The 14,720-nt window shown below is 29.4% G+C and overlaps 1 protein-coding gene across 3 annotated transcripts; it reads left to right on the top strand.

The window, feature by feature from the left end:
* The first annotated feature begins 9,772 nt into the window (after window positions 1–9,772).
* On the top strand, window positions 9,773–14,300 carry LOC133829813 (zinc finger CCCH domain-containing protein 53). 3 transcript variants are annotated; one of them, XM_062259616.1, is made up of 10 exons: window positions 9,773–10,109; window positions 10,502–11,866; window positions 11,981–12,148; window positions 12,245–12,430; window positions 12,534–12,628; window positions 12,724–12,975; window positions 13,056–13,209; window positions 13,296–13,499; window positions 13,644–13,735; window positions 13,838–14,300. In XM_062259616.1, the coding sequence occupies exons 2-9, from the start codon at window positions 10,806–10,808 to the stop codon at window positions 13,717–13,719; spliced, it is 2,196 nt and encodes a 731-aa protein (XP_062115600.1). In that variant the 5' UTR covers window positions 9,773–10,109; window positions 10,502–10,805; the 3' UTR covers window positions 13,720–13,735; window positions 13,838–14,300. The 3 variants fall into 3 exon arrangements, with proteins under 3 accessions (XP_062115600.1, XP_062115602.1, XP_062115601.1); XM_062259618.1 differs by having other exon boundaries at window positions 9,774–10,109; window positions 12,245–12,424; XM_062259617.1 differs by lacking the exon at window positions 9,773–10,109 and having other exon boundaries at window positions 10,374–11,866.
* The last annotated feature ends 420 nt before the right edge of the window (window positions 14,301–14,720 follow it).

Here is a 14,720-nt window from a genome sequence, read left to right as displayed (position 1 = left end):
AAGTTTGGTTGGTATAAAGAAAAAGATGAGGAAAATGAATTAAGCTAGCTAGTGTTAAGGTAAATTAAAAAATGTAACCTGGCATAGGATTAAGTAAGATAATTCATGATTATAAATGGCCAAAACTAATTTAGCTAACTTGCTAGGGCAAAGAAAGAAAAGTTGGTCACATCTACTACAAAAATAGGTAACCGCAACGTCTATTTGTTCAGTCAAAATGGTTGACTGACGTTGTAGAGTCACATATCTTTTTCTACATCAAGTAATAGCCGACATGGAAAAACTTTGGGTGTTATTGAGCTATTGTGTTGGGCATTACCTGACTTAATATGGTAGTTTGAAAAAAGAAAAAAAAAAGAACTTGCCAAATTATCCATAATCTCTCTGTCTTTTCACTAAACATCATAGAAAAATTTGTGTCTCTCCTTAAGTGCTTTCTTTCCTCTCTCTCTCTCCTATTTTATGATTTCTTTATTAAGATTTTAGGGTTCTTTTCTTACTCGTTGACATTTTATCTATATCTAAAACATGTCCTAATTAAGTAAAATAAATGTCAAGATTTTGATCTGATTTAGATTTTTTATTTGTTCTTATATACTTAGAGTTTTGTTTTTTGTTCTCCAAATTGTGAAAATGAAAATGTGCATTTCGACAATGGAGATGTACAATTGGTACGCCAAGTGACCATTGCAGCAATGATGGAGGACTGGCAATGTCCTCTTGGGTTTTAGGTGACCCTCTTTTTTTTTGCTATAGCAGACCTCTTACAAGTTTTCGGAAAAATTCGGATAATTAATTATGTCAAAAAATAGTTCTAAATTTGTTTATCATATTGGTATGACACTATCTTTGAATCCTATTTTCAGCACAATAAATCATCTAGATTTTCCTAAAAAACTTGTATGAGGTGTACTATGACTATAATGAACACTGTCGTAAAAAATTAAAAAAAAAAAACTAGGTTCATAGCTTATCTACATACCGAAAATAGAATCATGTTGGGCCAGGAGGGCAAAAAGGCATACCCTACCACAAACGTTCGTTAAATTTATATACATTTTCCAATCTTTAAAAACATTTTTTTAAAGTTTTTCTCACTTTTATGTCAAATGTTAATTAGCTCTTGAAATTTGGATATTTACCAAAGCTTGTTGTGTTTGATTATTGCAAATTTCGGGGTTTCTATAATTTTATAAGTTTGGGAGTTTTTGTGTTTTGAAATTGGGGATTTTTTGTGTTTGATTAATTTTGTCTTTTTTTTTGTATTATGATTTTAAGATCAACATTACAATATCTTTTAATACTATCTTATCGACCAATAAGAGACGTGAACGTGATAAATTCTATCATGTTGGGAATGATCAAACCAAATAGACTCAATATTATAATTTAAAAAATTGATTACAATATGAACAAACAAAGAAAAAAAACTCAAAGATAAATTTGTGGAGAAGAAAACATAACCCTTACAACATAAAATTTGGTTGAGATAACCAAATTAGAGACACAAACAAAATTGTGATTGTTGTCCAAAATCTCTATTCCTAATCTTTCTTTAGAATTGCTTAAGGCTTCAATGATAGAGGAATGAGAAGTGGAATTTAGAAGTGGGCTGTCCAAAATCTCCATCTCTAGAATTCTCATAAAATTTGTTTTCTGGTTTTGAGACAATTTGAGTTCCTGGGAGTGTTGGCGATATTCTTCATTGTTGTTAAGTTATTTAATTTTTTTATTTAAAACTATTAAAAATTAAGTTAAATGTTTTATTAATTAATACAATAGAATTTTGTGTCAAGGTATTATTTGAAGTGAATTTTAATTATTTATAATTAAGGGTAATTTAGTTATATTGAAAAAAAATTGTTGAACAAATTTGTGTATAAGGTACTATTGTTAGTTGGTTTTAAAAATGAAGGTACCAGATGAGAATTATTAGTATTAGAGAATACTAAATTTATATTTTGCAAAAATACAAAGTACTAAATTGTTAAATTCTTTTTATTATATTATTAAAATAAAAAAGGTTAAGTTGAGTATGCATTAAGAAAGTAATTTAAGATTAACCTGTCAATTTTTTTTTTTGAAAAGTTGATTAACCTGTTAATTAAACAGTCCTTTTGGTAATTTAATTCCTAATCAAGATGAGAGAGAGCTCTAGAATTGTCACACAACACATATCTTCCACCATTAAAATCTCACCATTTTATATATATATTATATATGACATATAATGTGCATGTTAGATATTGAAATAAATATATATATTTATATATTGGAACATATATATCAGAGAGAGAATGCAAAAATCATCTATTAATTCCGATCTTTCTATAACTATTTCTGTCTTCTAGAAAACACAAACCGATGTTTCTTTCACTAAATCGAATGGTGTTACTTTGTCTATAATTTGACATTTTTGTATTAATTAATAATGTACATATGTCCCTAGTGGACAAATATTTTAGTTTATTTATTCTCTCATAGGTTTTTGATGGTTTAAGTAAGAGTAATTAATAATGTGATATCCAATTACACTACATCTAATTATTTAATTGTATTTTTAAATAAACAATAAAAGGACTGTCTAACTAAAGCAAATATTATATCAATATAACATAATATTCGGAATTGCATGCATGCATTTCTTACGTTAAGTAATAGTTAATCTATATATTTTTTTAAGTTAATTAATTTTAAGACAAAAAATAGATCAATTGATACATATAAAATATATGTAATTAGCTGTACTACAAAAATAAATATTCTGATTAATTAAATAAAGTATACCCATGGGTAAGTAGTGTGAGGAAACCCAAGAAAGGCTCGACGTTTTATGAAGTCCTTTTCAAATTTAAAAAGTAACAAGCTATTTGTTTAATTATATATATATATATATATATATTTATATAAGAGACAAAGTAATCTCATTTGGGCAGGCAAAAGATTTTAAGCATGTGATATGCTATTTCTTGAGGAAACTGGATTTATTGATAATAAAGAAATTAATATATAGTTTTACTTAAATATCACTTTAACTCTAGTTTTAAGCATTCTATAATATTTTATATACTCACTTAGACTAGCTCAAGTGGTTGGGAAGAGGAAATGGTTTTAATTCCAATTATAAAAATATTTTGCTTATCTTATAAAATAGGGTAAATACTATTTTGGACCTTGTGTTTTGTAAAAATTACTGATCAATTCATGTGTTTTGTTAAATGACAATTCGGACCATGCATTTTACAAAATGAAACAAAAGAGTACATTATACCTAATTTTGGTCAAAAGAATTTCCATTATAAAATTAATTATCGAGTTGTTAGTGATGTGATAGGTTCAGAGAAACAATGAAAGTGATCGAAGAGAGCTGAGAATGAACAATTATATTTGAAATTATTTTGACCAAAATTGGGTATAAGGTATTATTTTGTTCCATTTTGTAAAATACAGGCTCCGAATTGTCATTTAACAAAACAAATGGTATGATCGATAACTTTTGCAAAACACAGGATTCAAAATAATATTTACCTTATAAAATATAATATTCAAGTAAATGACCAAAATAGACATGGATTAGTAATTTATGAAATAAAGCAAAATAACTTCTCTCTTTGTTTTTTTTAAATCTGCATTTGGATTCGATGGGACATTTTAGAATTTATGAGTTTATATAAATACTAGATACAAGCAACAAGCAACGTGCAGTATATATTTATTTATTTTTATTTATTGAACTAATTATTTTTAAATATTTAATTATTTTACTAAATTTGTATCATTATCATATACATTTAAAATAAATAAATAATATTATATATAAAAGAATGACATGAAGATATTTAATGAAAAATTAAACAGAAACATTATTTATAATTTTAAAATATATATAATATGATAACTTTTTTAAACATAAATAATAATTTTTTTAATAAAAATTAAGGTTATGTATTATATATTATAATTATAATGATATTTTATAATATTTAAATTTATATTAATATAAGTATTAAATATATCAAATATTGTATTAAATATTATTATAATATTTGAATTCATATTAATATAATTAGTAAAAAATCAAGATTATATATTTTTATCATAATAATATTTATAATTTCGATTTATGTTAATATAATTGATTATTAATAATATTATTAACATTTGAATTTGAATTTATATTAATATAATTAATAAATATCTATTTTTTAATTAATTTTAAATGTATATTATGTTAAATATTTAGTATATTCTGTTAAAGTTAACAAAACAAACCGTTAAAACCAAAAATAATTATCTACATACCTTTTATATAGAAAATATATATATATATATAGATAATTATAACTCCTACTCGACACTAAAAGAAGTCACACTTTTAATCAAGATAAAATTTGTTTCTAATAGTGAATATTTTGTGAATAAAAAAAATCATTATATCTCACAAATAAATAAGTAATTATATTAATCACAAAAACTACAATTTGTAGTTGTAATTTAATATTTTTTTAACTAAAACAAATTTTATTACTACATAAAATAAATGGATAAAATATTTTTTCTCTCGAACTATAGCACTCTTAGACTTTTTCCCCCTGAATTTTTTCACTTGTCAAAAATACCCCTTGAACTATAACGTTTGTAGACTTTTGCCAATTTCGTTCAAAATAGTAATAGTTTATTGACGTGGCAGTTAAAAAATATTTAAAATACATTTTTTATTAATTAATTAATTTTAAATTAAAAAAATAATTTTAAAAATAAAAATTAATTAAAATTGATTTTTATCAAATTATATAAAATCCAATAAATATAAAATCAATAAACATAATAGGTTTTAATCAAAATATAATTAAAAAAATGAAAATCAATATTTCTAAACTAAATTATATTTTGAACAAAACTAAATTAAAATCTTTAATTTTTTGTTTGATTATTTTCTAAATATGTTTGATCATCTACGTTCGAAATATAGATTTGGTTGAGCGAAATATAGATTTGGTTGAGTTTAGATATTTTAATTTACTTTAATTTAGAAATATTGGTTTTAGTTTTTGTAAAATTATATTTGGATTAAAAAAATTATGTTTATTGATTTTTTATTTATAAGATTTGATATAATTTCATTAAATTAAAAATAAGTTTTTATTATTTTTTAAATGATTTTTATTTAATTTTTCTAATATAAAATTAATTCATTAATAAAAAAATTATTTTTAGCTACGTTAGCAAACCATTATTATTGTAGATAGAATGATCAAATTCTACAAGTGTTACATTTCTGAGGATATTTTTGCCAAATAAAAAAAAATTGAGAGGCAAAATTTTACAAATATTATAATTCGAGGTGAAAAATAATATTTTGTCCTAAAATAATATATAATAAATAACCAGTACTACCTCTATGGAGATTTATTTTTAATGACTCCATCATATAATATATGATTTTCTTTTAAAAAATGTTATTTTTCACTCTTGCTCTCATCACCAAGTAGAAAATGAACTCCACATTAATATTGCACCACTGTCACTTGGCATACGAGAATTAAAATTTCAGAAAGTCAACCACCATTGAAGCTCAACTCCCATAAGAAAATTATCTCATGATTAGAAAACTTTTAGATAAGGTCTCAATCTTCAATAAAAACCATATATATATATATGAATACTCTAAAATTATCATCATGATAATCTTTTAGTTACAACAAATATTTGTTTGACTAAATAGTAGTTTTAGTTACTACTAAAAATTTATTATGACTAAAAATCAATATTTAATTAAAAATTTTGTTAATATTATTTTAGTCACAACATTTTATATATAATGATAAAATTTCATATGATTGAAAGAATATTTATATAGTCACAAACAAATTATAGTTTTTGTAAAATAATAATATAATTTTTTAATGACAATATGTACTATTTTTTATATAACTAGTTGCACATTATGTTGCAACTTTTTTTGTGTACAACACATAAAAAAAACAACCAACAAATTATAAATTACACACAAATCTAAAATCAAATGAGAGAAAAACACATCATAAAAAAGATCTAATGGATGACATATATACCTTCACAATAAACTAAGGATTGAAAATAAAAAAATAAAAATAAATATAAAAATTATTCTGGAGAGATCAATGTTTGAGAATGTTGGTAATGTGAGAATGTTTTGGAAATGTTTATATATATATATATATATATAGCTGGACGGTTCAGGTGTGGCACAAAAGAAATTCATTTTTATTGGATGCTTTTATAAAGCTTCAAAACAAAACCAGCTAAAGCTTTGATTGAATTGAGTTATATCAACTCTATAATATAGGGAGATATATATATATATATATATATATATTTATATATATTTCCACACACATGATATGTATAGTACTCTAACAACTGGCTTATTATAGACAGAAAAACAAGTTGAATTGATATCTGATCCCCACTCTATAAATTGCTTCACAAACATGACATATCATGGGCCATCCATATATTCATAAAGTCTTTATATCTTTCTCCCTATACAACTGTATCATATATATATACATATACTATATGTTTTTATAAGTACATGTAATGAAACTCAACAAAAAAATCCTCTAATTAGATTTCTCAACTATATATACATATATATATTTATATGGAGTTGTGGGTTGTTATAAATGAGTTGGTTTCTTGTTTGATTGAATGGGGAAAGTTTATAAGCAGAATACAATTTATGCAGACCAAAAGACTATACAAACTGGCAACATTGCAGTATGCTTCTGAATTTAATGACATAATAAACTTTAGTATTCTGTCTTGGATTTAAAGACCCTTGTGTGATGATATGACAAACTATATATATATCTCATAACTTTCATATTGCCATTAATATTTGTGTTATATATGTATATATGCAGAGATGACAATTTTCTTAAGTTTCATTTTAAGTTTTATCGGGGGAGTTCTTCAATGTTCTCAACTCGTAAACAGTTTTCGGCACGATTTTTTTTTAATGATAAAGTATATTGTAGTTGTTTAGAGCATCTGCAAATTTTCAAAAAATTCCGAATAGTTTACAGTACCGAAAACTTGGTTAAAAAATATTGTTTTCCACGCACATAAACAAAATTAGTCAAGCGTGCAACATGTTTGAACTTAGTTTTCAGTACTGTAAACTATTCAGAATTTTCTAAAAAATTATATAATACTCTAAACAACTACAATATACACAATTATAAAAAAAAATATACCTCCGAAAACTATCTCCGAAAACTATTATATATATATATAGCAATATTGCTAGAAAGTAAAAATTATGATAGAGGTGGCCACACCCCATGTGGAAGAGAGCCTGTTGAGCCTCAGCTCCATAAAGCTTTTTTTTTTTGCCTAATGAAAGCCATGCTTTTGTTTTCAAGTAGTCTCCCAACTACTTTTGATACTCCCCAATGCCACAAAGTAAGTAGATGTTAAACTATTCATTCTTTTCTACACTTATTATAAAATATATGATAGCCGATCAGATCAACAGCTTTGATATTCATTATTATTCAGTACTTTTTTTTTTTTTTCTTTTTCTAATATCAGAAATTAGCATACATCTTTATAAATCATATTTAATCATAGAATATTATAATTGTTCTTCTGTATGAGAGAATATACAAGGTTATAGGCCACATGAGATATATTTATAAGTTGTCGTTTCATCAAAAGATTTATACGTTGGTTTTGGTTATAGTTGGTCAGAATACTTTGTGAGGTATAATCACACACATATATATATATATAACAATATATAATAATTCAAGCTCACATGACCACTAGCTAGACATAAGTTGTTTATTAATAGGGTTTATACTTTTTTTAACATATGTGATTTATTCAATTATTTGTTTGGATTTGTATTTTATAAAATAGTTTAAATATAAGCCTGAATTTGATTTTAGTCAAAAAAAATTAAGTTAAAATTATAAATAATTAATCAAATTAGCAATTTAAAATAAAAATAAAATTATTTTGTCTAACAACTATGTTATTATATTTAATTTTTTTTTTATCAAAATTAAATTTAAGAGTCTATTTGAACTATTTTATAAAATACAGAATTCAAATAAGTAAGTAATAAGATAAAATATAAAGTCTAAATAAATAAAAAAAAACATACTATAAAAACCAAAAAAGTATAAACTTTTATTAATATCATTGAAGTAAATAATAATTGAATTAAAGAAAAGTGATTGGAGGTATGTGTTGTGGATATATAATGAGAGGGTATGTGTGTATGTTTTATTATTAAAATAAAAATAAAAATTTGGGGTATGTTTGGGGAGAGGGAAAAAAATGAAGAAAAAGGTTGGAAAAAAAAATTATAAAGATTCAGTCATCATTTAATTGATTTTGGGGGCATCCTAATAAAGGAGAATTAAAGAAAGCAAAAACAAATTGCTTGAGCAAGAGCCATGCTCTGTGCTATGTTATACAAATCCCCATACCTTTTGTTATTTTTCTACTATCAAAAGAACTAAACTCACTCTCTCTCTCTCTCTCTCTCTCAACCATCATCATCATAATGGCAATTATTTTAAGGGAATGAGCAAAAGCTTCTTCATGGAAAGGAAAATTAATAACAAATGGAACATTAACTAGGTGGGACATGACCACAAGTGAACCCTAATGATGTCTTTGAAAGATAGCGAGAATAAATAAATATAAGTATAAAAAAAAGAGATTTTTTTAAACGGGTAATGATTCTTGTACTTAAAATATACACTTAAATATTAAATATAATAATGTGATATTATATTTTAAAATAGTAGATTCTAATTTTGAAAAATTTGATTGGTTAGTGTAAGATATAAATTGTAACTATTTTAAAAAATAGTAGTATATCGCTCTGCATAATATTTAATAATTTCTCTTTTTAATTTATTTTTTGTTGGAGGCCAGGTGAGAGAGTGAAAGAGAAGAGAATACCTTTTCAGAAATAGGGTATTTATTTATTCTCTAACGTAATATATCAAATCCAACAAAATGATCCCAAGCTTAGTTCAATAATACATATATTAATTAATAGCTTCTAATATTAAAGTTGGAATTTGTATATATAACGACACTCTATACTTTAAACAACTTCAACAGTTGTAATCATCTACAACTTGAACAAACAAATTCATCAAATAGACAATCATGAAAACTATATATTAAAAAAACGATAATGGTATAAAAGATGAATAGATAATTAGTCATATAATTAATTAATTAGTAATTAATTTCTCCTGAAAATATGTGAGTGCAATTATTTTATGTTTTGTGTGTTTTTATTTTATTTGTTTGGTTTGGGTTCGAGTTCTTTCTCTCTCTCTCACATAGTCATACTCGAAAGGCATTGACTAACCCACAAAACAAACACACACGATGGAATTGAGTCAATGACACCAAACTCAAGGAGCGTGGGAAAACCTCAACTCAATCACTCAATCAGCGCAACCCTACGCCCTAGCCCTAGCCCTTCACACAAATCCCATCAAGATTCTGAGTGGAGCGTTTGATACACGAGTTGAATCGGCGAGTTGGGTCAAACAGTTCTGTCTTAATCTGGCTTTAGAGAGAGAGAGAAAGAGTAGAGAGAGAGAGAGAGAGAGAGAGAGTTTATATAGTGTGTCAGAGATTAGGGGCAAGAGAACGTGCAGTATTTGAAGGGTAGATCTGGATCCACTAAAAACCATCCACACTCTGTCTGTGTGTGTCTTTCTCTCACTGCCACTCTTAAAAAGTCTTTGTTTTTATAAATATTCAAAGGAGAGAGAAAGTGTTAAGATAGATTGAGCGAGCGAGAGAGAGTAGTAGTAGTACTAGCTAGGTAGCTGAGCTCCTTGGCTTCACTGCCCACTTAGATAGCTCAAAACCCAAAAAAGGCCCAGAGAGCAGAAGTGATAAGGCATTTGATGGTTCTTCATCTCATCAGACTATACTGATTACAGGTCTATTTTGCATAAAAAAGAAGGGCGGTGGTTACTTGTGGTTTGGCTTTTGTAGTAACTTTGATTGACTGCAATTATAGTGTTTGTTTGAAGTTTGAGCTTATAGAAAGAGAGAGAGAAAGACTCCATCTTTCATGGGTAAGTCGTACTTTTTCATGATCAGTTCTGGGTTTCAAGTTTTGATTTGGCAAAGAGAGAGAGAGAGAGAGAAACCAAACTAAAGAGTTGATACTTTCATGACTTGTTATCTCAAACCAACCCAACTACTTTGGTTTTTCTTTTCTTTTAAACTTCAAATTTACATATTTTTTTTTAGGGTACGGTGTTATTTTGTTAATTTTTTTACCCTTTTAGCAAAGGCAACTCTTATAAGCATCGTTCTCTCCACACAGTCTCCTTTTAATCAAACCACACGAGAATACTTACTTTATAAAAACCCTTTCTTTCTCTCTCTCTCACTCTCTTTCACACACAAAAAACTTTCTTTTTCTTTTATCTTTACCTTTCTTTTTCTTGGGTTTTGTTTGCAGGAATAAGAGAAAGAGGAGAGAGAGACACTACTACTCTTAATACTTTTACTTCTGTCTCTCCAACTCATCACAAGTTGGTAGGTAAAAGTTTTTGGTGTGTGGTTGAGAAAGAAATTTAACTTCTTCTTGTGATAGAGTACTAAAGAGCGAAAGAGAAGAAGCATAAACGAGGTTCTTTTTTTTTTCTCTTCTTTTTTCGAGGGTTGGTGGTGGTTGTGAGAAGGAGTAACATAACGTTTTTATAGCACACCAACCCTTTTCTTCTCTCTTCGTTCTTTGAGAGAGAGAGAGTCTTAATTTAGCCATGGATTCTTATGAAGCTACGAGAGTTGTTTTCTCAAGGATTCAAAACTTTGACCCCGAAAATGCTTCCAAAATCATGGGCTTGCTTCTAATCCAAGACCACGGTGAGAAAGAGATGATTAGATTAGCATTTGGTCCAGAAGCTTTAGTTCACTCTGTGATTCTCAAAGCTCGTAAAGACTTAGGCATACCTTCCAACTCCCCATCGACGCCGTCAACACCTTCGTCTCCTTCTCCCTTTCTTTCAAGCAATCCCATCACTATTTCACGGCAGAACTCTACTACTACATCTGCTTCGAGACTTTCAGTTAACGGCTCCGTTAACTTACAACCTCCTTCTCTCACTATTCCGAACCCGGCTTCTTCTACCTCAGCTTCTTGGGCTGCTGCCTTTTCTGAGCTTCAGAGCCCAGATGACTTGATTAGTCCCAACACTTTACCAATTGGGTCGACTTCTTCGTCTTCCTTAAGCTCATCTTCTTTACCCTTTTATGGAAATGGAGCTTCGACTGATATCATGGATGATTATCAGCTCCAAGACCAGCTCTCTTTCCTTAACGATGGTTCTTCTCCAACTCTCGGCCCTAAAAACTCAGATTTGTTTTACCCTCAACAAGACTTGTCGTCTAGTCCAACCGGTGACCAAGCAGTTTGGTCAAACTGGGGTGGTGGTGGTGGCTCGGTTCACCGCCGGAGCTGCTCCGTAAGCGACGTGTGCTTGAACTCGGAAGATCCCAACTCAGGTTTTGGATGGAAGCCTTGTCTTTACTACGCTAGAGGGTACTGTAAGAACGGGACTAGTTGCAGGTTCTTGCATGGTGGGCTCGGAGACTCAGCAGCCGCTGCCGCCATGGTGGGTTCGGACGGCGCACCAGTAGTTGGCTCGCCTAACAAGCTAGACATGATGGCCGAGTCGTGTCATGAGCTTCTCAGATCCAAGTCTGCTCAGCAGCAAAGACTGGCTGCAGCTTCTCAGCTCATGGCCTCAGCTAACTCCTTCCCTTACTCTCCCAAGTGTATGAATTTTCTGCTCCAGCAGCAACAGCAAAACGAAACCCAAAGGTACTCACATACAGTCGTACTACTGACCTGTATATATATACACCTATAGATATATCATAAGAATCTTTTGTTGTTTTTTACTTAATATGAGTAGTTGTTTTGTTATGATTATAGGGCTGCAGCAGCGTTGATGATGGGTGAAGATTTGCACAAATTTGGTCGATCCAGACTAGAAAGAAATGATTTTTCAATGAATGGTGTGAACCCGGCATCAAGGCAGATCTACTTGACTTTCCCAGCTGACAGTACTTTCAGAGAAGAAGATGTTTCAAACTATTTCAGGTTATCCTTTTTAAAAATTATCCTGGGCTATTTTTAACCTTGAAGGAGAATATAGTTTTCTGACTAGTTTTGGTTTTGTTCATGAATATATTTCAGCATTTATGGACCAGTTCAAGATGTGAGAATCCCATACCAACAGAAGAGAATGTTTGGCTTTGTCACTTTTGTTTACCCAGAGACAGTGAAGCTCATTTTAGCTAAAGGCAACCCTCATTTCGTCTGTGATGCTAGGGTGCTCGTTAAGCCTTACAAGGAGAAAGGCAAAGTCCAGGACAAGTACAGGCACACACTCTTGCTTCTTTTAATTTTTTTCCACAAAAATATAATATCATCATTACTTTAGTGGACTTATTCTCAAAACTTTATTATGGTTTTTCTTTTCCAGGAAGCAACAGCAACCACAGGTGGAAAGAGGTGATTTTTCGCCGTGTGGTACCCCAACTGGACTTGATTCCAGAGACCCTTTTGATATCCAACTCGGTAAGTAACCAAAAAAGAAAAAACAAGCATATAAAGAAGTTATCTTAATTTATTGTGTTTTAATTAATAAAAGTCATGTTTTTCTTTGATTACAGGAGCAAGAATGTTTTATAATTCTCAAGACATGTTATGGAGAAGGAAGTTAGAAGAACAAGCTGAACTGCAGCAAGCTATTGAACTTCAAAGTCGGAGGATTATGGGTTTGCAGCTTCTTGATGTCAAAAAACATCACCACCGAGCACTCTCTTCCGGTAGCCCAATTCAGTCACCAACTCAGTCTCCCAGCTTATACAATCAAAACCTTATCTTTTCATCAATTCAAAACAACTCATCAGAAGTCTCACATGGTATCTATTTATCTAACTATTATCACAACACTAAAGTTTAATTTCTGTTCTCTTTGCTAACTTAATATTGGTTTGTGTAGAAAACGGTTCTGGCACTCCGTCACCTAATTCTCTAGATCTGTCAACCGCTGTGGCCACAACCGTAAAAGAGTCCAACTCCAACACCAACTCCAACGACGAAAATAGCAATGACAGAGAGAGCCCTCGTGATGAAATTGGTGATTTGTTAGAAAGGTTAGCTAAATTTTTTCTAGTGTTGTCAGATTAGTCAAATATGCCAACTGTTTGGGCCATTTCACTGATTGAGTAGTATTTGACAGTTTGGAGCATAACCTTCCGGATAGTCCATTTGCATCTCCAACCAAAGGAGCAGGAAATTACATGGCTGGTTTCTCAACCAGTATGGCCACTGAGATCAATGACTTAGATCCTTCCTCTAACATGAACTTGTCTAGTTCAATACTTCCAGCTGCTCCAACATTGGATATGGGATCTTTCAAGTCTTTCAATTGTCAAATGCCAAGGTAAGTTTTTTTACCTGAAAAAATCCCTTGGATTCCCATGATCCAAAATATTTATACAGATAAGAATAATGGAGTTATAGAGTCATGTCACTATCTGATAATAACTCATTTGTTTTTTTGTTTTTTTGGTTGGTTTCCACTCAGGTTCTCCTCTAGTCATGGTGCCATTGGGATGTATGCAGGAACCGCCGGTGGGCCAAAATGCCCAGTTGGAATTTAGCTTCCTAATCTTATAGGTAAATCAGTTCATTAGATACTATTATTTGGCTCTATTATATATTTTCATTAATAGCTTTTTGTTCTGATCTGAGCTTTGTGGAATGTTTGGAAACTTGCAGGAAGATCAGTAAGAATAACCAAAAAAACCAAACCAAACCAAAATCTGTAGAGAATCACTACCGCCACACTACCCTCATGATCATCATCACCATCATCATCATCTTCATGATCATCATCACCATGATCAACCTCAATACCATAATACTACTACTACTACTACTACTTACTACAATACAAATTGCATACGTGAAAGGCAGTAAAGGGAAGTGGGTCATAGTCACCACCCCTTTTTTTCATTGTTGTTGTACTACTTTCAATCATCATATCTCCAATTTCTGTAGCTTGAAGTTGAACCACAGGTAAAAAGAAAAGGAAAAGAAAAAGAGAAGGAAAAAAAAAACACAGAAAATGAATTTTACACTTTGAAATTAATATCTGTAGCCTTGTAACATCTATCACTGTAATTGTAATTGTTTCCCATGAATGAAACAAAGAAAGAAGACCCAAATCTAGTTTTTTTTAGTCTTGTGTTTTTAGAGTGTAATCTTAAAGGAATCCTCCCCCAAAAAAAGTTGTGTACAGCAGAAGAAAGAAAGCAAAGGCAGAAAGATTCATCACCCATAAAGGGTAGTTGTTTGGCAGGCAAGAAAGGAATTTGGAAAAGAGAAAAGAATTTATGTAAACAGTGATTTTCTACCATTATGTGTTACCAGCTCTATATATATATAATGCACCTTTTTTTTTTTTAATTTTTCTCTCTGTAACCCAGAAAGAAAGATTTTAGTAAGAGAATCACAAAGAAGAAAAGAAAAACTTGTTCTTGAAATCAAATTTGCCTAAAGTTTGTCACTTTGCTCTACTACACAGCTTTACTTTTATTTAATTTTTAGTTGAATTATTGGTGGGGTCAAGCCAGAGTCTGTGTCTTTTGATTTTTGCCAT

The sequence above is a fragment of the Humulus lupulus genome, chromosome 4 (assembly GCF_963169125.1).
Source record: "Humulus lupulus chromosome 4, drHumLupu1.1, whole genome shotgun sequence".
NCBI lineage: Eukaryota > Viridiplantae > Streptophyta > Magnoliopsida > Rosales > Cannabaceae > Humulus > Humulus lupulus.
This window is presented reverse-complemented; position numbering and strand designations above follow the sequence as displayed.

What these genes read in the sequence shown, in the direction of transcription:
- LOC133829813 (XM_062259616.1), top strand. Translation starts at nt 10,806, where the DNA reads ATGGATTCTTATGAAGCTACGAGAGTTGTTTTCTCAAGGATTCAAAAC. An exon ending in GATGTTTCAAACTATTTCAG is followed by an intron (nt 12,149 to 12,244) that starts GTTATCCTTTTT and finishes AATATATTTCAG; the next exon opens with CATTTATGGACCAGTTCAAG. An exon ending in AAAGTCCAGGACAAGTACAG is followed by an intron (nt 12,431 to 12,533) that starts GCACACACTCTT and finishes TTTCTTTTCCAG; the next exon opens with GAAGCAACAGCAACCACAGG.